Source organism: Trametes versicolor (assembly GCF_000271585.1).
Source record: "Trametes versicolor FP-101664 SS1 unplaced genomic scaffold TRAVEscaffold_1, whole genome shotgun sequence".
Classification (NCBI taxonomy): Eukaryota; Fungi; Basidiomycota; class Agaricomycetes; order Polyporales; family Polyporaceae; genus Trametes; species Trametes versicolor.
The window spans coordinates 2,284,207-2,306,346 of record NW_007360321.1 but is presented as its reverse complement, the minus strand read 5'-3'; the positions used below and the strand labels follow the sequence as shown (position 1 = coordinate 2,306,346).

At 58.0% G+C, this 22,140-nt stretch overlaps 7 protein-coding genes across 7 annotated transcripts; 2 read left to right on the top strand and 5 right to left on the bottom strand.

The window, feature by feature from the left end:
* Positions 1-2,599: 2,599 nt before the first annotated feature.
* TRAVEDRAFT_158787 (uncharacterized protein) lies at positions 2,600-3,588 on the bottom strand. The gene is made up of 4 exons (XM_008034735.1): positions 3,397-3,588; positions 3,192-3,343; positions 3,073-3,136; positions 2,600-3,017 (listed from the first exon to the last, which is right to left on the bottom strand). Exons 1-4 carry the CDS (start codon positions 3,538-3,540, stop codon positions 2,727-2,729), a joined length of 651 nt encoding a protein of 216 aa, XP_008032926.1. The 5' UTR covers positions 3,541-3,588; the 3' UTR covers positions 2,600-2,726.
* Positions 3,589-3,733: 145 nt separating this feature from the next.
* On the bottom strand, positions 3,734-5,814 carry TRAVEDRAFT_158785 (peptidase S10 serine carboxypeptidase). The gene is made up of 8 exons (XM_008034734.1): positions 5,621-5,814; positions 5,431-5,563; positions 4,693-5,372; positions 4,366-4,632; positions 4,280-4,299; positions 4,054-4,223; positions 3,961-3,997; positions 3,734-3,901 (listed from the first exon to the last, which is right to left on the bottom strand). Exons 1-8 carry the CDS (start codon positions 5,775-5,777, stop codon positions 3,851-3,853), a joined length of 1,515 nt encoding a protein of 504 aa, XP_008032925.1. The 5' UTR covers positions 5,778-5,814; the 3' UTR covers positions 3,734-3,850.
* Positions 5,815-7,538: 1,724 nt separating this feature from the next.
* On the bottom strand, positions 7,539-8,390 carry TRAVEDRAFT_158780 (uncharacterized protein; the record flags this gene model as incomplete). Its single annotated transcript, XM_008034733.1, has 2 exons — positions 8,028-8,390; positions 7,539-7,973 (listed from the first exon to the last, which is right to left on the bottom strand). Exons 1-2 carry the CDS (start codon positions 8,277-8,279, stop codon positions 7,539-7,541), a joined length of 687 nt encoding a protein of 228 aa, XP_008032924.1. The 5' UTR covers positions 8,280-8,390.
* Positions 8,391-9,181: 791 nt separating this feature from the next.
* TRAVEDRAFT_139318 (DUF726-domain-containing protein) lies at positions 9,182-12,845 on the bottom strand (the record flags this gene model as incomplete). The annotated part of the gene is made up of 6 exons (XM_008034732.1): positions 9,182-10,359; positions 10,422-10,939; positions 11,002-11,219; positions 11,281-11,551; positions 11,607-12,209; positions 12,272-12,845. 6 exons carry the CDS (start codon positions 12,843-12,845, stop codon positions 9,289-9,291), a joined length of 3,255 nt encoding a protein of 1,084 aa, XP_008032923.1. The 3' UTR covers positions 9,182-9,288.
* A 199-nt stretch (positions 12,846-13,044) lies between these two features.
* TRAVEDRAFT_25631 (signal recognition particle SRP9/SRP14 subunit) lies at positions 13,045-13,812 on the bottom strand. The gene is made up of 4 exons (XM_008033644.1): positions 13,767-13,812; positions 13,641-13,713; positions 13,479-13,588; positions 13,045-13,417 (listed from the first exon to the last, which is right to left on the bottom strand). The coding sequence occupies exons 1-4, from the start codon at positions 13,788-13,790 to the stop codon at positions 13,133-13,135; spliced, it is 492 nt and encodes a 163-aa protein (XP_008031835.1). The 5' UTR covers positions 13,791-13,812; the 3' UTR covers positions 13,045-13,132.
* Positions 13,813-14,047: 235 nt separating this feature from the next.
* TRAVEDRAFT_139312 (uroporphyrin-III C-methyltransferase) lies at positions 14,048-16,150 on the top strand. The gene is made up of 2 exons (XM_008034731.1): positions 14,048-15,355; positions 15,410-16,150. The coding sequence occupies exons 1-2, from the start codon at positions 14,114-14,116 to the stop codon at positions 16,028-16,030; spliced, it is 1,863 nt and encodes a 620-aa protein (XP_008032922.1). The 5' UTR covers positions 14,048-14,113; the 3' UTR covers positions 16,031-16,150.
* A 786-nt stretch (positions 16,151-16,936) lies between these two features.
* On the top strand, positions 16,937-22,083 carry TRAVEDRAFT_25629 (RecF/RecN/SMC protein). The gene is made up of 18 exons (XM_008033643.1): positions 16,937-17,440; positions 17,494-17,865; positions 17,917-18,252; positions 18,314-18,421; positions 18,481-18,609; positions 18,663-18,807; positions 18,860-19,143; positions 19,192-19,350; positions 19,404-20,077; positions 20,129-20,633; positions 20,684-20,793; positions 20,845-21,059; positions 21,112-21,323; positions 21,375-21,509; positions 21,561-21,605; positions 21,656-21,777; positions 21,836-21,900; positions 21,955-22,083. The coding sequence occupies exons 1-18, from the start codon at positions 17,006-17,008 to the stop codon at positions 22,029-22,031; spliced, it is 4,128 nt and encodes a 1,375-aa protein (XP_008031834.1). The 5' UTR covers positions 16,937-17,005; the 3' UTR covers positions 22,032-22,083.
* Positions 22,084-22,140: the final 57 nt, after the last annotated feature.

The following is a 22,140-nucleotide window of genomic DNA, read 5'->3' as shown; positions in this document are numbered from 1 at the left end:
GTAAGTCACAGCCTGTTTACAAGTTCGTGCCGCTCACCCATACTTGGCATAGGCAGTGCGTTACTGCGTTTGTCGCGTTTGACAGGAGCTTACCTGCGCGGGCCCTTGGCGTACGTCTGCACTTGTGGACCTTCTTCTGATGCGTCCCGTTCCGCAAGTCATTCGCATGACGTTCACGGTGCTCCACAGGCTGATCTCGGTAGGCTCTTTACTGTGAACAATAACCGTTGACAATACACTTGGTTGCTCAGTTATGCCTAATGTATCGGAGCGCCCGTCTGTCGTCGGATTCGCCGCGTCCGCCCTCGACCTTGACGAAGTCCGACGATCCCATATGGGCCTCAATATTGCAAGGTTCAAATACCGCATCCGCCAGACGCTAGTCGCCGCGCTGGACGTCTTCGCTACGTAACACGCGCCCTCTGACGGACCGAAAATGCCCTCTGGGGTGCGTCTCCGACAAGATCCCGCCCATCACAACTTCTTGGTTGTCGAGCTGCGACGGAAGGTGCGGTCACCTCGGGTTATCAGTCCCGTTCAGGACGCTATCATGCCTTTCCTGCACGTCCTCTACCGCCGGGGTGTGCAGGGACCGGTTGTCATAAGGAAGGCAGCAAGCCGTACACACTGCTCCGTGCACGCTAACTGCACCCGCAGCGCCCTGCGCCTTCGCTTGCCGTGCCGTTAGCGATGGCGGTTGGACGTGTTACTGCACAGGGATGAGATATAACCATTTCGAGCACAGTCGTCCCGCGGCGTCGGCGCACAAAGGCAAAGGCTCTTCCCGCCGCCGGCCATCCGGGCCTGGAGGGATCAGTGTGGCCTGCGCGGATGGCGCATTCGCATTCACGCGCATGCGCCGTTGACGTTACAGTCCCTCTGCGCTTCCCACAGGCGCCCACCTGCGCTGATGGCGGCCGCATGACCAACGGGTCTGTGGCCAACGCTGCTCAATTCACTTCCTCTCTCAGGCCAGCGATACCGGCCTTGCGCACGTCTCCCAGGCCCCACCGCTAACACCGCCTCATGACTCGCGAGTTGACACACACGATTGGGGTGCAGGCCAGCGCGACCCCTTCTCAAGCTCGCTTCATCTCGACCGGTGGCCCAGAGGAAGAGGGCCAGACCGAAAGCACATGCGTCTTCGTACACACGTCTTCCCCTCGCACGGCGACTCCGCTTCCGGCAGTCGCATTCCGGGGGGCGTCTTCTCCCGTTATGCTCAAGATGCCGTTGCTGAAGCGGCGGATGCTTACAGCAACGGCGACGCCCTATACAGTCGGGACGCTGCAGGCATTGATTTGCGCCGCTCCGCCATTAGCTCACGACGCTCGTAAGGCCCGGTAGCGACCGGGTTCCTGTTTAATAATGAAGTGCTTCCGCCTTCCATTCAGCGTCGTCGGCCTGCCGAGTCCTCCAATGCACTCTGGAGAATCCCCGGACGGTGCCCGCCATCAATCCAGCAATTATGCACCCGTCTGCGTCCTGGCCGCCGGGGGGCGCGACCACTTCGCACTACTGCGCGGCGACCGTGCCCGACCGAGCACTCACGCGAAGCAGCAGCGCCGCGCGCTGCCAAACCGCGGCACGCCGCTGCGACTACGGGCACCCAATGCGGCATTTACGCTGCGTTCTCGAGCAACGGGGCTCCCGCGCTGCCACTGCTTCTCCCGCCTGCAGGCCAATGACAGCTGCGTCGGCTATCCGTGCGCCCAACGTGGATTCCGTACAACTGAATGCCGAGGAACGTCGCGACGGGCCTGCTGCACTTCCCTGCCGTCGGGTAGTCCGTGAGCGTGCCCTCCTCCGATGCAAAGACTCCTTGGCACGGGTGGGACGACTCCAATCGGAGAATGCGCTTTGGTCCGCGTTCCACACAGCGGGCTACGTTCCCTTGTGCGCGGCCGTCAGATAGCAATGTCTACGGCACAGATACCCATGCCCGCGTATTGACCGGCCTTCCTTGCATAAAGGCATATTGAACGAACATAGTAAGCGAGTCTTCCATGCTCAGGCCCACGAATTCATAGTAGCGGACAGGATTCTCCCGCCGTTCTAGAACGAGCCCGCAGTGGGTCCCCGTCCAGACAGCGCGCGGTGCCGACGACCGTAGTGGACTCCCTGCCCGCTCTGGCAGCGTTCTCTTCCGGGGACGGCGCAATTATGTATTCCACCGACCCCCGACCGGCACCGCACCCTGCCAGTTCCCGGTGTCGCGACCGTCTCATCTTCTACGCATGCCTTTTCTGGCATGGTCCGCCAGCAACCCACAGCGAAGCGCGACGGAGGCCCAAATGTGTGCATATTGCGCGCGGATCTGATATCGCCAGGCTGCCCTTCAAAGCGGGACTTATCAACCCGGCCCCGTCCTGTGGGACTGCGCAGCGCAGAGCAGCTCGGAGCCGGCGATACGCCCCTCTCACGAGACTCCTCCGTTCCAGGCGGACCGAAAACATCAGGTCGCGTAGCGTACCTTGCGACATAATTACTATCACAGCTTCAGTCTGGGCTGGGGCTCCGACAACCGCGGCCGCGTCTGTATGACAATCTGGCCGGGGTGCACAGATGGAGATCCAGATATCCGGTATTTGTATTGTGGGGTATAGCCAACTCCGCCAGGTCCGTACAAGTACACATGAATGTTGCTACAGCGAGAAGAGGGTGTCGTTACGAGAGGAGCGGTCGGAACAGGGAGAGACATTGGCCGTAGGTGTTCCCAGGGCACCTCACGAGGTTGTTGCCAAGGCGTGCTTGCGCACTTCGTCGTATCGCGCGCCCTCAGCTTCGGCACGCTCGATGTGTTTGACTAGTTTGTCTTCGCGCGTCTGTAGCCGCTGCTCCATGCCGAGGATGAGCAGCTTCACCTGCTCGATGTACGCCATGGTCGCTTCGGCAGTCGCGCCGTCTGTCTTCGATGCGCCGCCTGGAGACGATGAGCCCTTGCCTGGGCTGATCAGACCTGCCGCACGAGCATGGAATGACGATGTAGGTGCGGGAGCACCCAGCTCCAGGTTTGCCTAGACGAGCCATATGTCAATGGGTGTAAACACAATGTTCCGGCGCACGCTTTACCTGCCAGTTCGCCCCCGCAAGCTTCTCTAGCTCGCGTTCCAACAGCTTCTCCCGAACCTTCCCTCTGGTCATGGCCTCGCGTCGATAGTGGTTCATGGATGAATCAAAGTACAACGTACCTCTCCATCTCCGCCATGCAGCGTTCGTTCTCTCGTTGCGTTCCCTGCAAAAGGATCTCCAAATTGGTGTACTCTTTCTCAAGCGCCTGAACCGTCTCTAGCGGTGGTCGCTGGGCCAACTGTCCCTGAAGCGACTGAATCTGTATTTTCAACTGCGCCCAGTGAGATACGACATCCATCGAAAATCCAACCGTTTAACGCGTACCTTATCGCATTCCCTGTCCTTCTCGAGTAGCTGCCGCCGGAGAACCTCTTCGACGGATTCGTCCTCCCTCAAGACGCCCAGATCATCCGTGCCAGAGGCTAGAGAGGCCCGAGCGTAGTGTCTGACGCTTTGTGCTCGTCGCATGCTGAATTCTTTAGGATGAGCGGGTAGGGATGTGGCAACGCGACTCGGACGATGGATTGGACGAGAGTCTCGATTTGGGCCACTCGTCGAGACGCAAGTTCAACGCGTGGGGCACACGTGATCCGCCACACACGCGCTTGATCGAGACGCGTCGCGTTCGCCGATCAGTGGCACAGCACGGAGGCGTTTTGGAGAGAAGTACAGGTGCGTATATTTGAGCAGGGATGTGTGTACAACGTGTCAAGTTTTACATTGGGAGCCATGTGTTCGGCGTTGAAAGTCAAGGTGCAGGACTATGAACGGCACAACGCTAGTCGACCACGTCGAAGGGAATGTCTTTGATCCAACGAGTGATCATATCCTGCCAAAAGTTATTCAGGACGACGGCGAGATGTTCGTCACATATTGTTTTGTACTCACCAGAGTAGCTTCGGGCTGATCATGGGGAGCCATGTGGCTGATGAATGTATGTCAGCATCGAGTATCGCAGGTACGGCCTGAGTAGATACGCACCCTGCTTCATATATCTGTACGAAGGTGACATTTCCAGCGCCAGATCCTCCTGACTTGCGCACCTTACCGCCAACCTCACCAGTGTCGTTTGCGATAAATTCCAAGGGCGGCGCATTCACGAAGTCCAGGTGGAGCACATGCTCGAGCTGTAACATCCAGCGTTCGACGCCCTAGGGAAACCAATATTGACTGAGCTGCACAGATTGTGTTACCATGATGAACCTACTATGAAGTTGCATATGCCGTCTGAAAAGAACACGCATCGTTAAGCCAAACGGCCACTTGAGAAGACAAAAGCAGACATAGACATACCGGTGTCACCCGCGAAAACAAGCAGCCGCAAGCCATCCTTGATCAGCGCTGGGAGCAGCGCAGCGCTGTTAAGCATGGCTTGACCCTGCAAGTAAAATCCACGGTTGACGGTCATGTTGCAATGCACAAATTCGCCCGCCTCGTCGTCGGCGCCGAGCTCATGGCGGTGCTCGTTCATGTATGCCGCGAGGCCATGAAATTCGGCGTAACAGCTGCCCTCAGGATCTGCGCAAGGGAGGCGCAAGTCATAGGGGTTCACACCCCTGTCTGGCAGGAGAATCTGTTAGCCAGCGATACAACTAATCATATGCAGACAGAATACATTACTTGACATCGGGACCAGCATCCGCGACCAGCAATACACGGTTGCTGGGTCGCATGTCGTCTTCGACGGGAAGCGGTAGCAACTCTCGATCATCCTCTTGCATATTGGACCTTCCACCTTCATCGCGCGGCACTCGGCGCTATCGGGCTTGAAAGGCGGGTACGGCGCGGCGCCACACATGTACTCCGGTACGGATGCGAACTGGACGGCAGGGTCCGTAAGACCGTTCGCGAGGATGAGCGACGCCAGATTGATGTGTCTTTGTCCGGGGAACGGCGCGTACACGCCCCGCTTATTCATCTTGTGCACGTAGCTCGCGATGTTCGGTCCGTAGTGCCCACCCCAGCTCTCGGCTGCGAGGTGAAGTGGCTTCGCACCCAGGGACGGGAAGCGGGCGGCGAAAAGCTGCAGGAATGCGTACACGTCCACTGCGAGGTCCGCGAGAGTGTCGACCTTGGAGCCGTCGGAGGAGTATGAAAATCCGGTACCGATGGGTTGGTCCAGGAAGAGCACGTTGGCGATGTTATTCCACGAGTACGGGTTGCGAGGGCTGCTCCCATCGTCAAGGACAGTGCACGGGCCCAATTCGAAGAAGAGGCCCGTCGTCGAGCTGCACCCCGGCCCACCGTTGAGCCACATCACGAGAGGAGCCGCATCAGGGTCTTGACGAGCCTCAAAGAACCTACGCAAATACAGTCAATATATGATACCGAGCGGCTAAACAGGAACGTGTTGCTCGCCAGAAGAAAAGGTGTCGGGTCTCTGAGATGTCGAGATACCCAGAGTATTGCTTTACAGAGGGGTCGCACAGCTTTGGCTCGGTGATCCGCAGTCGATAATCCGCAAACGCCGGGTGCGTGAAGTGTTCCAATTCTGTCAGGAGGTTAGTGTGGCAGCTTGCGCACCCTGAAGTATCGCGTGAATCCTAACCAACGGTATCTGGCGGAATGCTGCCATTTAGGCTTCCGGGCTCTAAGACATGTTGGTCTCCAGCTCCAACTGCCTGGAATTCGTTCGAGAATCCAGAAGCCGCAGCTTGCACAGCGAGACAAGCTACGAGACCTGCCAAAGCGATCGACCAGCTCATCCGTGGCGCACGAGATGTTAGAGATGGTGGAGTTTCGGTGAGCCCACGAAAGACAATACGTGTCGCTTTCTGCGAGGTTGATGGCTTATTAAGCCAACTATGTGAGCGCTATGAGCCATGCGAGCCGCAGTTGAGTAGATGCCATTCAAATCACCACCGTGAGCATGCGCACGGACGGTCTTCGGCCCCAAGTAACGATTCCACGAGTATCACCTACTACGCGGAGGTCATAAGCACGTATATGACAGTCCGGAGTACTCCTTCTCGCGCAGCGAAGCAAACGCAGTGGTACTGTCCAGTGCAGGCAGGAGCTCGAGGAACTCGTCGACAGCACTGCCAACGCGAAGCGCTCGACACCCGGCGTCGGCGTCTTAGTGCGCCACGTGTCCCGACCTTCTCGGACACCTCTCCCGCTATGTTTGGCGCCCGCGACAGCCACAACGCTTGACTTTCCGACACACAGTACCGCTACACTTGACAACTACAGTTTTCTTAGCGGCTGAATTTACCCTAAATACTTCATCTCAAGCTGTGGAGTTCTGTGGCATTCAAGTACGTAAGTTTGAACCGGCGAAATGCATGCTGATTGCAAAAAAGCATACTGACTGACTTCAGCTCCTGCAGGTTGTGATCATCGGCGGGGCTCCGAGGGGGTGCCGCTGCTCACGGATGTGTGGAAAACTTTCAGAAACATGGGCCTCGGCGAGGTGCTTGCGAATCGAAGACCACGGAGATAATTGCTGATGCTTTGAGTTTCTCTGCGGTACGCCGACACGGAGCGATCTTGAACTCAGGTGAACATTCTCCGCGCAGTGACGTTCGCTGATTGGTTAAGAAAGCTAGGACTGCCTGTGTGACCACGATCGGGTATGAATTTTCTTGTCGCTATACTATCTCGGTACATTTACGACGCCGCTGAAGTACGTTTGAGGCACCCGACACCTCCGAGCTGCCTTTGAGGTGGAGCTCTTACGTCCTCGGACACATTGTTTGGTACGGCACAGGCCCAACTATCACTCTCACCAGCATGAGATTATCAGATACCGCACCATCGACATTCCCTCAGTCTTGTGAACCTAGACGTTAACAAGCACCGAGCCAATGAAGAGTCTTCAAGTACGTTTGACCCGCGGCGAAGCACACCGCACAGTTCTCTTGCTTACAGGGGCCAAGACGCCGCGAATAGCGGAGAAGGGCCGCCCGCAGAAGAGTGTACCGACAGTTTCTCCGAGGAATATACAGAAATACCACCCTTGAAACGCAAACACGCTCCAGCATGCTCCGTGCACGGGCTCATCCCACTGCCAGAGCAAATAGGATCTTCCAGCTCGGGGTCGTGGCAACGCACCCTCGTGAACAACAGGTGATCGGAAGGTAATTGTATACGCCCGCACGGATGGCAGATCCCATGTACACGCTGCTAATATGATGACGTCAGGGACGGAACGGAAGAGACTCACTCCGCCTCGGAAGTGTGGCTATTGTCTCAATATGATATGCAAACTGTCCCGCCAGGTCTCCCGCCACGACGAAGTTGCAAGAAATATTCGATGTTTGTTTGCATTACAAGAAATTCAAATCGCTACACTGGGTTGGGTGGCGACCAGCGCCGAGAGCAGCTGCTATACAGGCCCAAACCGCCTATGCTACACAGAAAAACCATATGCCACCGTCGCCATCACTATTGCAAGGCTGGATATCAACGAAGTCCATGGTATAAGAGGTGGGGTGGTGGGGATGGACGTCTCCCACACGAGGGACTCAGAAGCCACCGAGGCAGCCCTCGTCCATGTCGGGGGAGAACGAGACCGTCCGCCCATCATGCCGCGTCTCCTTACGGACGAGATTTGGCCGGCGAGCCCTGCCATGCGTCTTCCCCCCAAGGGGCGAGCGCACTGCGGGCGGTGGAGAACCCACATCTGCCTTATCCGGGAGCGGACGGCGTCGGGTCGGAGGGAGATTGACGGGTGTGGCCGGTAGGTGGAGCGGCATGGGACACCCAGCCATCGCCGCGGTGAGGTTGGGGTCGGGGGGAGTGGTGACGGTGGTATCGGACTCGTCCGAGGGCGAGAGGTCCTGGATGAGCGGGGGCGTCGACGGGAGCGCGAACGGGGTGCCAGGCACGTTGAGAGGCTCGGGTTTGCACGCCTCGTACGCACGCGGGTGGAAGTAGCTCCCCTTCACGTTCTCGCTGCGCTTGCCGCCGCGCGTGCGACTGCGCCCTCGGCCCTCGCCCTCGGGCCCCTCGACGGACGGCGCGCGGACGGTGCGCTCGCCGCGGCGCGGGAGCTGGCAGATATTTGGCGTGACGGCGATGGGTGCGCGGTCGTAGGTAGTGGGCGAGTGCGCGGGGTATGTGCCGGCGACGAGCCGTGGAGTGGGAGGAAAGTGGACGTGGGGAGAGAACAGGGGCTGGCCACAGGTCGAGAACGGGAGGGCTGGTGTCCGGAACGGAGAAGAGTCCCGCTTGAGAATCGGGTGTGGGTGTGGGCGGTGAGACATCGCTCGGGCTCGGATAGTAGGATTGAGCTATAGCACGCAGAGAGAGGATATAGCGCAGGGTACTGGGCTGCCACGCAGCGAGCGGCGTACGGTGCAGCCTGCGAGCGCTGCGATGTCTGTGGTCGAGTGGCACTCAGCCCATCTCCGTCTTCTCTTATAGCGCACGGCCCGAAAATTGCGCCCCATGAACGTGAAATCATCGCAGGCGCGCAACATACCTGTGCCCCACGCTCCACTACGAGAGCTGCGATGGATGGTAGATCGGGGCATAGATGCTTCTGCTCCCCCCCGCGCTAATCTGCCGCGGCCGCACCCCGAATCCGACCCGCAAGCACGCACGGGCTGTGCAAAACTCACTAGAAGCTGCAACGCACACCTGACAGCCGCAGGCAGCGTGGCACACATGGCGGGCTGAGTAAGTTAGCCTACCAGTCGGTTGGAGCAAGAAAGCATGAATAGAGACCATAGACACACACGCCCATACATATACTAGCCAGCGTTTGGTAGTCTCCTTGCGGAAGGGTGAAGATCAGCGACGACGCATACGCCAGCTCCAGGATTTGAGTGCAGTCGTTCAAATCAGAGACAGGGAACAGGTCTGTGGAGAGCCAGAGTCGACGTCGCCGTTACAATCTGCCATGAGGCAGGTCAAAGGTGGCACTCGGTAGCTTGCATGCAGAACGATGGCGGTAGGGCGGGAGCGGAAGGTTTTCCGTGGATGGATTCTCACCTGACGCAATGCGTCTCGGAACGGTAAGCGCAATCGATCAGCGCTCTTCTCTCCGGAGGGCCAGTTTGTCCAAGAATTGCCAGTCTGTGCTAAAAATCCGTACATGCCTGCTAGTGTAATCGATGTGTCTTGACCGCGAGAAGCCCGAAAGGAGGAGCACAGCGCGCGCGTGGTGGAGGGTCCCGCTAAGCATCACAGGGCGTGGTTCCCCGTGTATGTAAGGGGCGCGCGGATCGTGTGGGGTAGGAGAATATGGATGTGGGAGGGCGGGAGGTGCGTTCAGCTCTGCCATGGGTTCAGGTCAAGCGTACTCGACGCCTTCTTGCCACTCCCATACGGCCCACCAATGTCCCAGGGCGCGCGGGTGGCCTGCTGAGAAGACGTGGACGAAGGCGCGAAGCTGATAGAACCATCGATGCCGCCAAAAGATAGCGAGGGCGCGCCTGCGGATGCCGCAAACGGATTGTCAGGCGGGGCTGGCAGCTCATCCGAGCGGAGACCGCTTGTTCCGCTAGCGAACGGATTTGACAACACGTCCGCTGAGCGGAGTGCGGCGAAATTGGATGGTGCCTGATACCCACCACCGAACGCACGGTACGCAGTAGGCGTAGGATCAGGATCGTGAGACGGCCAGATTGAGCCGTCACTGCCACCAAAAGACAAGACCGGCGGACGGGACGAGGGGGCGTGGCGACTATATGATGTCATATCGGCTTCGAAATCGTCGTGCATGTTGTTGAGTGAGAGGGATCGCGATAGGGAAGCGGACAGGTCCGCTCGCGAGCTTGAGCTTGGACCAGCCACCGGTTCGTCCTCGTGGTCCAACGGAACAGGAGGAAGGTTAAGGGAAGGTCGCGCCTTCGGAGTGGCGGGAGGGGGAGAATCCGGCACGGGTGGGGGTGCCGATTCCGTTCGAAGTGTCGGAGGATGAGAATGAGCATGCGGAGGCGCGAACTTGCTAGGCGTCGGCGCCCGTAGATCGTCTGGGTTCGTATCGCCCTTCCCAAGAACCTCTTTGATCGCAGCAAAGTCAAAGCCGGCATGAGCGGGTATCTCGGAGGTAGCGACGTCGCCGTCGTCGTTGGGGGTAGAAGGAGCGGTGGGGGACTGTGCCGATGGTGAAGGTTTCGACGGCGACGGTGTGGTCGCACCCTCCCTAGGAGGCAAGTCTTCATCTGCCGCGCTGGACTGCGAACCGGACTTTCTGTCATGGCTGAAGGTTGCGGCCGAAGGTGGCCGGGAGACCGACTGAGAGGATGTAGACGATTTCTTCTTCCGTCCGAACCACCCTTTCTTCTGCGTCTCTTCACCCTCCCGGATCACCACCCGATCCCCTTCGAAATCGGGCTCCTGAGATCAGACCCATATGACATCAGCGCTGCGCTGGAAAGTAGGTCAGCTCAACCACGCACCTCGGGTTCGTCAAAGTAATCCGCAGACACGGGGAAGCCAAGCTGATCGAGGATGAGGGGCATGAACGTGCGGTAGCTCATGTGTCCGGCGATCTTGTCCGTGACGTCCACGTTCTCAAGCCCCGGAACGTTTTGCACCGGTCGGAGTCCCGCCACAGTGTTCAGGCCGCCGCTTGTTGCACGGAAAAGGTAGTTGAGGACCCAGTCGTTACGAGCGTAGCCGTTGACGAAGCGGCCGGAAACTACCGACCGCACTTCCAGCCATGTGCGCAGTGGTGCGGTGACGGTAGCGCCCAGCAGGATCACATCTTGGACGATACCAAACGCTCCCTTCTTCGCCAGCTCGACCAGAGCGTAGAAGATCACCCTGGCGCCGAGAGAGAAACCAATGAGGGTGATGGGGCGCACTCCGAGATGCCTGTTGAGGAGAATCTCAGCCAAGACACTGCCGGCTCCCTTCGCGCGGTCCAGCGCGTTAGACCAAGGGTTGTCGATGAGGTATCCGAGCTTCGTTAGGACTGCGCGTATCGGTTCATTAGCTTTCACTTTCATCGCTTGCATGGACAGACCGACGACTGACTGATAGGCCATTGCAAAGCACTCATGAGTGCCGTCATGACGGTCGCCTGCAGAGCCGTCTGAGCAAGTTGCGACAACACTTCGCTCGTCAGAATCTTGAGGGCACTTCCTGTCTCACGGATCATCTCCGGCTCCCAGAGGACACTGAACACATCCCCGACGACCGGGTCTAAGACGCTGAATGGTAGACGGACATCGTCGTGAATACCGTTCATGAACCTGAGCACGCGTGTCACATTAGTCACTAGGCGCGTGTTCGCTCAGTAGGAGTAGAGCTCACCCAGGAACAGTGAGGATACAATTGACGCGCTTGTGATTGTGCAAGGGGAGCAGCTCAAACGTACGAACATGCTGCGTCCGCCGCGCCATGCCACGCGCTGCGATGCCAGATCCTGTCAAGACGCCGCCAGTGGTAATTACCGCGGCGCCACCCGTTCCGGCCAGGAACCCGGTGGTGCCTGTGATGCCTATGGTCGTAAAAGCAGCACCAAGTCCAGCTCCGATGACGGGCGCCAGGAGTCCCGCGGATAGTCCGATGACGAGACCACCACCTGCCCGTATTTGACCGTTGAGTTGTGTTCAAGGAAAAGAAACCGATGTACGCACCCAATGTTGCTAGACCTAGCATCATGTACCGCCGCTTCTTGGAGTTCTTCTCAGCTTCTTGTATAGAGTCTTGCTGCTCTAGTCTCTCGACGCCCTCCTGAATTTCAAGCGCCTCCGTTACTCGACTCTCAAACTTGACTACATCAAGCCAGCCCAAGCCAAGCTTGAGGGCGACGCTCTCGAGCAGCACCCGGGATCGAGCATCGTACACACTATCCGCGATGAGAACGAGGAACAAATCGCAGAGCACGGTCCACCGGATGTCTAGCGTAACGTCCTTGTCCGCAGCCGAGAGGTGGGTACTGACCCCAGGCATAGCCGGCGCGGACGTGTTCTCTAGGACCTGACTCGTAGTTTGTTGAGGTTTCGGTGGCGGTAGCGGGGGTGATGCGGAGTATGCTGGGGGAGGTGTTGAGGGCGGGGTGGTGCTTTCCGAGATGTCGGCCGATTCCTTCATAGCCTCTGTTTGTCGCTCATCCGCTTGTTTCCGTGCTTCGGCTGGATCGTACTCAGGGTTGGCGACGGTATGGGTCGTCATGAGAGGCGGAACAAGATCTTTGGCCTGAATGCCATGCTGTCCGAGGCTTGCGATCATCTTCTGCTCTAACCAGCTTGTTCAGCGTGAGTTCTACTTGGAGGATATGTAGACGACAGCTATGCTTCACCTTCAGTAGCGAGCTCCATATGATAGTACAGCCGACCCATGATCTTCAGTGCCCACAGCTCCATGTTCTGGATGGCCTTCTTGAGCTCCTTCCGGTTGACCGCCTTCAGGGTATCGATCATTTCCTTCGTGGTCAGCGCGCATATGCCGACATACGCTATGCGCTGCGCTTCGGTGAGCATGTCCTTGGTCTGCTGCATCTGGCTGAGCGGCGTCATCGCCTTGTCTTCATCGAAGAGGTATCGCGTGCGCAGGTGGACTTCGTCCGACTCATCCTCCTCCTTCATCCGAAGCCGGGTATACTCGCTTTCGTTCTGGTCCGCCTTCGCGCGCCATTCGTTCCCCTCGTAGTCAATATCCAGCAAGTTACCGGTGGCATTTCCCGCCGCACCACCCGAAGAGTCCCCCTTCTTGGGCTGGGGCATGTAGTGGTACTTCTTCTGGTCTTCCTCGTCGAACCCTGCATCGAGGCCGTCGTCCTCGCGGACGACGGGCATATCCTGCCAGCCTTCGTCATCATCGTCAAAGACGTCCGGCTCTATAGGGGCTATTGGAGGTGCAGAGACGACTGGCATGGAGGGAAGCAAGAGACGTAAGGCGCAGGCGGCGATGGAACGAGGCAATAGACGCAATGTAAGCTAAGCGCCCATATGCAGCCCGATACGCTGATCCGAGATCACTGCCTGTGGCGGACGCGGCCGACCGCTGCAATCTCATGCACGTAGAGTCAGAGGTCGGGGAGCGTATGTTCAGACAAAGGTCATAAAAGCGACGGCGTAGGCCACTCCATTGAAGAGCAACGGTGTACGTTGGCCCTGATGATACAACAGCATATTTGGATGCGAGTACAGACCGAGTAAAGTTAGCTGGTCTTCGCCCGTGCCTTGGCCTCTTCCTTCTCCTGCGCCCTTTTCTTCGACTCCTCCAGCTTCAGCGCAGCCTTGATCTTCCTCTGTCTCTTTCTTCGGCCGTTCCCTCGCTTCACGCCCTCGATGACGATCTCCTCTTGCAGGCGGCGTTTCTTGCGTGCGGCTTCCTCGGCACGGTGCTTTTCGCGCTTCTTGTCGCGCTTTCGGAGAGAGGTCATCGACGACTTGAGCAATACCCCATACGCCGCATGGAACTTCTCCAGATCCGATGGTTGCACCTGATCCGGCATAGCAATCTCGCGTCAGATGTGCAAGCTTGGAACAGGAAGATGTACGCACGGTTGTGGAGAATTTGGCGTCTTTGCCGTCGGTGACCCGAACCAGACAAGGAAACTCCTTGGTATCGTCTTCCCCCGATGACATATGGGCATCGCCGCCCTCATGGGTAACTGCGTTCAGCGTGTCAATAAAGTACGTCTTCTATGAATTGCCGGGACGTACGTCGTTTATGCGTTAACCATATCGATCCAGATTTTGAGCTCGACTCAAACAACGTCGACAACTGCTTGAGGAACTGCACATAATGTCAAGATACAATCCGCAAAGCCCACACAGGTGAACACGTACGGTCTCGTTGTCCACCAGCTGCATCGAAGCTGGAAGTGAGGACCCAAGTACACATGTTACGTAAGCGCCCTGCTCACTGCTGTGACAACGTGCTCGTGACGGATGTGTCACTGACTGCCTTTCTGGGCGCTCGAGAAGGCAGAGCCGGGCCAATTGGCGCTGAGGCGATTGCTCATCCTTGCGACTCCTCGAGTGAGCGCTGTGGCTGAGGCCAGAAATTAATTCACTATGCTCGCATTGGCTCACGCAAATATCTCCGGGGCGGCCCTTGTGCGCTTTACACCTTCTCTTAGCTCGGCAATATCTCCTGCTCGTGCTCTCTTGCGCTCCTACCACCTTACGCCGACATGGAGGCATTCCCAGCCCCCGTCCCAGGCGCATCTCTGCTGCTCTCCTTCAAGCCTGTGAAGAAAAACGTCCTCATCATCGGCGGAAACAACATCGCGGCAAAACGCGCATTTGCTGCCCTAGAAGCGGAGGCCAACGTCTTGGTACTTGTTCGGGGAGGTCTCGACGCCGCCTGCGAGGAGTTACGATGGCGGGCCAACCAGGGTCAGCTAGCACTCTTCGACCTCGACTCCTTGCCATGCTCCTCTGCTGGACCCTCGGACCACTGGCGCGACGCTAAGGCGGTTGACTCCTTCATCTACAGGCAGCCGGATAAAATGCGCCTAGTCTGCATCACCGACACGGTCTCGTCTCCGCACGCGGCGTACCGACGTACCTACGAGTCGGCACGGGAGATCGCACGAGAGTGCCGCCATCGGAGTATACCAGTCAACGTCACCGACATGCCAGACCTCTGCGACTTCACCTTCATGTCCACCCAGCGCTTCGTAGATGCGGAGACAGGGACATCGACCCCCCTGCAGGTGGGCATCACGACGAACGGGCACGGATGTCGACTGGCCGGGCGTATACGGCGGGACATCGTCGCGAGCTTGCCGAAGGAAATCGGTGCCTCGGTGACAAAGGTTGGGCGGCTGAGGGAACTGGCTCAGGTCGCAATGCCGGAAGACGCTGTCGAAATCCCGGGGCTGAACGAAGACGGCGCGCCAGTTACCCCGAACGAGCCCGTTCCCCAGCGAAAGCAAGAGGAGACAGCCGCCGAACGCGCACGACGGCGCATGAAGTGGGTCGCACAAGTCAGCGAGTACTGGTCCATTCGCAGACTCGCGCATCTCACCGACGCGCAAATGGACGCCATTCTGGACGGTCGGGAAGGGCTCATTAGCACCAGCTCTTCTGTCCGGGACACAGACTCCCCTACGCCTTCTGTCGGAGACAGCGATATCTCCACGTCCCAGCATGACCTCGACCTCGCACCATCCCGCCGTGGACGTATTCTCCTCGTTGGCTCAGGACCTGGGCATCCTTCCCTCCTCACAGTGGCGACCCACGCCGCGCTCACAAAACATGCCGACCTCGTACTTTCCGATAAACTCGTCCCAGAGGCGGTTCTTGCGCTAGTTCCTCCTGGTGTCGAAGTGCGCATTGCGCGCAAGTTCCCGGGCAACGCGGAAGGCGCGCAAATGGAACTCATGGAAGCAGCCATCGAGGCAGCCAACCGCGGGCTGACCGTCGTCCGGGTAGGTTCCTTCAATATAGCACACATAGTATCATGCTGATCCCTTTTGTGTTAGCTCAAGCAAGGTGACCCCACAGTTTACGGGCGTGCAGGCGAGGAGGTGATCTACTTCCGCGCCCGTGGATTCGAGCCTGTGGTCGTTCCTGGCGTCAGCTCCGTCCTCGCAGGCCCTACCTTCGCTGGTATCCCCGTTACCCAAAGGGGCGCTGCCGAGTCCTTTATCGTCTGCACGGGTGTTGGGCGCCAGGGCAAAGAAGTCAAGCTGCCAGGATACGAACGAGGCCGTACGCTCGTCATCCTCATGGGCGTGGCGCGCCTGCCGCAAGTGTTGGACACCCTTCAGACCGGCGATGCGGAGTCAACTGGACGCCGAGATGGACCCGCGTATCCCTCGCACACTCCCATCGCTCTCATCGAGCGCGCGTCGATGCCTGACCAACGCGTCATTTGCTCTACGCTGAAGGATATCTCCGCTGCGTTGGAGAGCGTCGGCGAACAGAGGCCACCGGGGATGCTCGTGATCGGCTGGTCGGTGTTGTCACTCTGGAAGAAGGGCGACATGACTATCTTGGAAGATGGCGCGGAGACACACGATGCGGAGAGGGTGAAGGGGTGGCTCGGGGAGAAACTCTGGAGAGTAAGCGAAGGTCTGAACGCGGAGTGGGAAGGCTGGTGAGGTGGGTAAGTGAATTGACGTCGGTTGGCTTCTTTGGTCGCTGTATAACATCTGTGTACTTGTGCTATCATACTCATGCTATCGTCTGTAATTTCTGCACTTAATCCTGGGCTGTTGTATCCCTTGCCTCCTCTTCCGGTTTTGCGCGCCTCTCAGGCACGGTCTGCGGACGCGCGTGTCACGTGTAACACACGCGCGACGCGTTGTGGCAGGTTCGAGCTTGAACCCGTCCACCTTCAGCAACCCCTCAAGCAACCCGTATCCACCCCGCCGCCCGACCTCGCCATGCCGCCCCGTCGGTCATCTCGGGCCCGTAGCTCTGTCGAGCCAGCTGCGCCCGCTCCGAAACGCAAACGTAACGAACCCCAAGAGATCGAAGAGGTCGATGAGGAAGAAGTCAAGCCCGCGCCGCGGACGCGTCGTTCCGCGTCAACTCAGCCACAACCGAAGGGACGTACCTCCACTCGCTCTAGGAAGTCACTGGAGGAGGTGGAGGAGGAAGACGAAGACGAGGAGGCAAGCCCGCCCCCCGCCAAGAAGTCACGACCATCCCTGGAGACGGAGGATGGAGAGGAAGAGAGTAAGGGGACGTCACGAACCCGGTCGCGTAAGCCTGCGTCGAAGACCGCAGGACCCTCATCTGCGCCGGCGAAGAAGACAAGAGCGTCTTCAGCGAGCGTGAAGAGTGAGTCCTCCGAGCTTGTCCTTCCCAGGAGGAAGACTGTCGCGCCCGCCGCCCCTGCCACCAAGACCACCCGCTCATCCAGGCGTATCTCTACCATTGTCATTGGCTCGGATGACGACGAGCTATACGAAGTGGATGAGGACGGCCAGAAGCTCGATATCAAGCCTCCGCCACCTAAGCCGGCGCCGGTGGCCAAGGGCAGGAAGGGCAAGAAAGAGAAGGTCGTGTATGTGATCGATGATTCCGACGATGAACCACAGGCAGGTCCTTCGGGAAAGCGAGGCAAGTCGATGACTCCTGTCAAAGAGGAGCCGGCTGCTGGAGTGGCTCAAGAGGAAACTGAGGACGCGGAGGACGCGCACGAGGCAGTCAAGGAAGAAGCCCCCGAAGCAATGTCCACTGATCCGCCTGCTGGTGATGCCGCCAAAAGTGACCCTGAGGACGAAGAGGACGAGGATGACGCCGAGGCCGAGGCCGTCAGTGCAGCCGTTCTCAATGAGGAGGAGGTCAACGAGGATGCGGCACCACCGCAGATCGAGGAGGAGGTGGAGGAAGAGGAACATTCGCTCCTGGATCCTCCTCTCTCCTCTATCCCCCGGCAGCCGTCTCAATCCGCTGCCCCGGAGGAGCCGCAGGGCCCCAAGCCCCGCCTTGTTATCCACAAGATGGCGCTGGTCAACTTCAAGAGTTACGCCGGCAGGCAAGAGATTGGCCCATTCCACAAGGTAGGATTGCGCGTCACTTCCTAGCCACTACTTGCTGAAGTCTTCGCGGCTAGTCCTTCTCGGCCATTGTCGGGCCTAACGGCTCTGGCAAGTCGAACACTATCGACGCCCTACTCTTTGTGTTTGGTTACCGAGCCTCGAAGATGCGACAGGGCAAACTCTCGGAGCTGATCCACAACTCGGCCAACCATCCCAACCTCCCTGACTGCAGCGTTGAAGTACATTTTCGGGAGATCATCGACTTACCAGGACCTGATGCTTTCGAGCTCGTCCCCGGATCGAAACTGGTTGTTACTCGTACGGCCTATAGGAACAACAGTAGCAAATACTCCATCAACGGTCGCTCAAGCACATACAGCGAAGTACAAACCCTACTCAAGGGTCGCGGCATCGATCTCGACCACAACCGGTTCCTCATCCTCCAGGTAATCAGTTGTGCATTTTAGAGTTGAGCGTAATGACTAACTTCCGCACAGGGTGAGGTCGAGTCTATCGCTCAGATGAAGCCCAAGGCCGCCAACGAGAACGACGAGGGGCTTCTGGAGTACCTCGAGGACATCGTCGGCACCTCCCAGTACAAAGAGCCCATTGATGAAGCGCTTGTTGAAGTCGAGCGCCTTACCGAGGACCGTCAGGAGAAGCTCAGCCGTCTGCGGATTGTGGACAAAGACCGCAAGGCACTGGAGTCCAAGAAGAAGGAAGCAGAGGATTACCTCAGGATGGTAAACGACCTTGTTAGGGCGAGGTCACGGCTCTGGCAGTGGTATATCTGGAAGTGCCTGGAGAACGAGAGTCAGCTCGAGGAGAAGATAGTACGTGCTGCGCGAAGGCGGGAAGTAGCTAAGCGACGCTGATTGGTATTGACGTTCGTAGGGCAAGATCGAGCATGACCTGCAGGAGGAGCGCGATCGCAACCAAGACGACATTAATCACTTCGAGTTGCTTCAGAAGCACTACGATGAGAAGTGCTCGGCCTATGAGGTATCTATATCGCTTTCATTTCCTCGCTATCGATATGGTGAACTCATCCATTGCAATAGGAAGTCCAGAAGGCCGCGGCGGAAGCCGTCAAGGATCTCGCTGCTCGGGAGAAGACACAGATCAGTCTCGAAGAGAAGCGCAAGCATGCTAATACCAAGGCGAAGAAGCTTAAGAAAGCTATTCATGATGTACGTCTGTTACTGAAGCTTCATACTGCGCCCACTAAAACTTTATCGTACAGGATGAGCATGCGAGAGCCGAAGCCGACCGCACTGTTGACGACAGTGCAGCGAAGATCGAGCGGAAGAGGGATGAGCTAGAGAGTCTCGAGCAAGAGCTCTCCCAGGCCGAGAAGGTCTTGGAAGAAATCCGCGACAGCCTGAAGGGTACGTTTGCTGCTGAACGGCCCCATGTCCATTCCAAGCTCATTTTCCACAGACAAGACACAGGTCTTCCATGATCAGATCGAGGTCAAGCAGAAGGAACTCCAGCCATGGATGGCGAAGATCGATGCCAAGCAAGCTGAGATTGACGTTGCCACTAGCGAGCGCGATGCACTCAAGAAGAAGGCCGAGGCAGCTAAGGAGGCCAGAGAGAAGGCTGATGCTGAACTCGAGCAGCTGCACGAGGACCACCAAGCAAAGAAGGCGGAACTCCAGGAGCTCGAGGCTGAAAAGACAAGAAATCAGCGAGAGATCCGCAGCGCAGAGAAGGAGTTCCAGGTAAGTTGTCTTCTTATGAACTAAGCGACGATGCTCAAAGGACAACAGGACGCACAAGCCAACATTCAAGGACTTCGTGCAAAGGCGTCTGCTTCACGGCAGAAGGTCGACGAGGCTAAGTCATCGCAGGAGCAGAGCCGCAGTAACAACCGCGTGCTGGACACTCTGATCCGGCTCAAGACGGCAGGGCGGATCCAAGGTTTCCATGTGGGTCATGCATAATGTTCGACCTTCCTCCTATTTGCTGACGTCGTCGGCAGGGTCGACTTGGCAGCCTAGGGACTATCGAAGACAAGTATGACATCGCGATATCTACCGCTTGTGGCCAGCTCGGCAACATGGTAGTGGACACGGTGGAGCAGGGCCAGGCATGCATCGAATACCTCCGAAACCAGAACGTCGGCCGCGCGTCCTTCATGGTCCTCGAGAAGATCTCCGGGGACATGCGGCGCATCCAGACCCCAGACAACGTACCACGTTTGTTCGACCTGATCAAACCTAAGGAGCCCAAGTTCGCTCCGGCGTTTTACAAGGCGCTACGCGACACCCTCGTGGTGGACACCCTCGAGCAAGCGAACCGCATCGCATTCGGCGGTCACAAGCGTTGGCGTGTCGTAACTCTAGCGGGCCAGCTGATCGATGCCTCCGGGACTATGTCCGGTGGTGGTACCAGCGTCCAGCGGGGTGGTATGAGCTCGAAGCTCGCAGCCGATGCCGTACCTCCCGAGGTGATACGCAAGTACCAGGAGACCAGCGAGGAGGATGCGCGGGCTCTCGACGAGGCCGTCCGTGAACTGCGGGAGCTGGAGGCCAAGGTGGAGGCGCTGAAGCAGTCAGCTCCTAGGCTCGACCTGGCCATCGACAAGGTCCAACTCGACATCCGGAACGCTGCGAAGCGGATTGCTGACACGGAACGCCGTGTCAAAGAACTGAAGTAAGCCCAACACACTCGGACTGGAGGTGAATCTGTACTGACTACCCACAGATCGCAGAGCAAGCCCGACGCGAACGACGTGTCTCGGATCGCCACTCTCGACCGCGGGATCGACGCTGCCACCGCTGAGCTGGAGAAGCTCCAAGGCAAGGCGAACGCCATCGAAGCCGAGATCAAGGCTCTGGAGAAGAAGATCCTCGAGATCGGCGGTGCGCGCCTGCTCTCGCAGAAGTCCAAGGTCGACGGCCTCCGCCTGCACATCAACCTGGCGAACGATGAGATCACGAAGGCGGAGGTGGCGAAGGCGAAGGCCGAGAAGGACCGCGTCAAGCACCAGAGCGCCGTTGAGAGCAACACGGGCGAGCTCGAGGACGTCCAGCGCGAGCTCGCTGATCTGGAGGAGCAGCTCGAAGAGTGCGCGGAGTACATGGCGCAACTGCGCCAACAGGTCGACGTTGCCCAGACGGCCGCTGAGAAGTCCTCGGAGGCCCTGGCGCAGCTCAAAGAGGAGCTAGACGAGAAGAGCGAGCATATCCAGGCTTTCAGGCAGAAAGAGGCAAGTTGTTTGTGATGCAAATCTGGCGCAACGGCTGACGTTCCCCGCAGATGAAGCTCAAGCAGGAACTCGAGGACACCAAGAAGTCGCACAGTGACAATAAGGCTACGCTTGAGCACTGGAGTATCGAGCACGACAAGCTCCAGCTCGAGGATATAGAGTAAGCTTAGTCCATACCATGTATCAACTCAGTGACTGACGTGCTTTCTAGCGAGGAGGAAGAAGGAGAAGAGGGGGCTGCTGGGGGTGAAGGCGGAGAAGGAGAGAACGGAGAAGGCGCAGGCGGCGAGGGCCCAGTCAAGAAAGAGCCTGGCGCGAGGAAGTCTCGAGCTCGTACACCCTCACACGAGCTGCACTCCTACAGCGAACAGGAGCTCGGTACCTTCAAGAAACGCGAGCTCCTGGCTGACGCTGAGTTGCTTGATGGTGCGTTTCCGCGCAGCTTCGGTGCTTCGTGGACACACTAACACCCCCAAAGAGAAGGTCAAGAACGCGAAGCCTGATCTGAGCGTCCTGAAGGACTACCGGCAGCGCGAAGAAGAGTTCCTGCGGCGCGCGGCAGAATTCGACAAGATCACGAAGCTGCGGGACGCCAAGAAGGAAGAGTATGAGGCGCTGCGGAAGCGGCGGCTCGACGAGTTCATGGCCGGCTTCAGTGCGATCTCGCTCAAGCTCAAGGAGATGTACCAGGTAGGTGGCCGGGAGTCTTCTGAACCGCATTGTGCTTATTCGTACCCGAAGATGATCACCCTCGGCGGTAATGCCGAGCTTGAGCTTGTCGACAGCATGGATCCCTTCTCGGAAGGCATCATCTTCAGTGTTATGCCCCCGAAGAAGAGCTGGAAGAACATTTCGAATTTGTCCGGTGGAGAGAAGGTAGTGCTGCCGTTTATTTTGCCCTCGTTCGTAGCTGACGAACTTCAATAGACTTTGAGTTCTCTCGCCCTTGTCTTCGCCTTGCACGTCTATAAGGTACGATTCAACACATCAACGTACTCTTTCTGGTTCTGATGGGTCCATAGCCGACGCCTCTGTACTTCATGGATGAGATCGACGCCGCCCTCGACTTCCGGAACGTCTCCATTGTCGCGAACTACATCAAGGACCGTACGAAGAACGCGCAGTTCATCATCATTTCCCTGAGGTACGCTCTTCATCGCACCCCAGCGTAGTCTGGTCCCGGACTGACGGCTTTGCCACAGGAATGACATGTTCGAGCTGAGCCATCGCTTGATCGGCATTTACAAGACCGCCAACGCTACTCGCAGTACGTGTCATCATCTTTGCATGATACAAGCACCCATGCTAACGTCTCGCTCAGGTATCTCGATCGACAACCACGCTCTGCACGCCATCCCTGCACCTACTGCTGCTCCTACCGCTGTAGCCAGTCACTGATAAAACACACTGTACAATACTCTCCGTCACACGTGCTGGTCATCCCGTTCCCATACCCGTTACTCGTACACGCCTGTTGTATTCTCTACACTACTCTATCCGCGCCGTT

Coding starts and splice junctions, on each gene's coding strand:
- TRAVEDRAFT_158785 (XM_008034734.1), bottom strand. CDS start 5,777: ATGAGCTGGTCGATCGCTTTGGCAGGTCTCGTAGCTTGTCTCGCTGTG. Junction 5,564..5,620: donor CATTCCGCCAGATACCGTTG/GTTAGGATTCAC, acceptor ACCTCCTGACAG/AATTGGAACACTTCACGCAC. Junction 4,300..4,365: donor TGTTTTCGCGGGTGACACCG/GTATGTCTATGT, acceptor TGTTCTTTTCAG/ACGGCATATGCAACTTCATA.
- TRAVEDRAFT_139312 (XM_008034731.1), top strand. CDS start 14,114: ATGGAGGCATTCCCAGCCCCCGTCCCAGGCGCATCTCTGCTGCTCTCC. Junction 15,356..15,409: donor GCGGGCTGACCGTCGTCCGG/GTAGGTTCCTTC, acceptor CTTTTGTGTTAG/CTCAAGCAAGGTGACCCCAC.
- TRAVEDRAFT_158787 (XM_008034735.1), bottom strand. CDS start 3,540: ATGCGACGAGCACAAAGCGTCAGACACTACGCTCGGGCCTCTCTAGCC. Junction 3,344..3,396: donor AGGACAGGGAATGCGATAAG/GTACGCGTTAAA, acceptor CACTGGGCGCAG/TTGAAAATACAGATTCAGTC. Junction 3,018..3,072: donor TTGCGGGGGCGAACTGGCAG/GTAAAGCGTGCG, acceptor TGGCTCGTCTAG/GCAAACCTGGAGCTGGGTGC.
- TRAVEDRAFT_25631 (XM_008033644.1), bottom strand. CDS start 13,790: ATGCAGCTGGTGGACAACGAGACC. Junction 13,714..13,766: donor AGCTGGTGGACAACGAGACC/GTACGTGTTCAC, acceptor CATTATGTGCAG/TTCCTCAAGCAGTTGTCGAC. Junction 13,418..13,478: donor ACGCCAAATTCTCCACAACC/GTGCGTACATCT, acceptor ATGCCGGATCAG/GTGCAACCATCGGATCTGGA.
- TRAVEDRAFT_25629 (XM_008033643.1), top strand. CDS start 17,006: ATGACTCCTGTCAAAGAGGAGCCGGCTGCTGGAGTGGCTCAAGAGGAA. Junction 17,441..17,493: donor AGATTGGCCCATTCCACAAG/GTAGGATTGCGC, acceptor CTTCGCGGCTAG/TCCTTCTCGGCCATTGTCGG. Junction 20,794..20,844: donor CTCCAGCTCGAGGATATAGA/GTAAGCTTAGTC, acceptor CGTGCTTTCTAG/CGAGGAGGAAGAAGGAGAAG.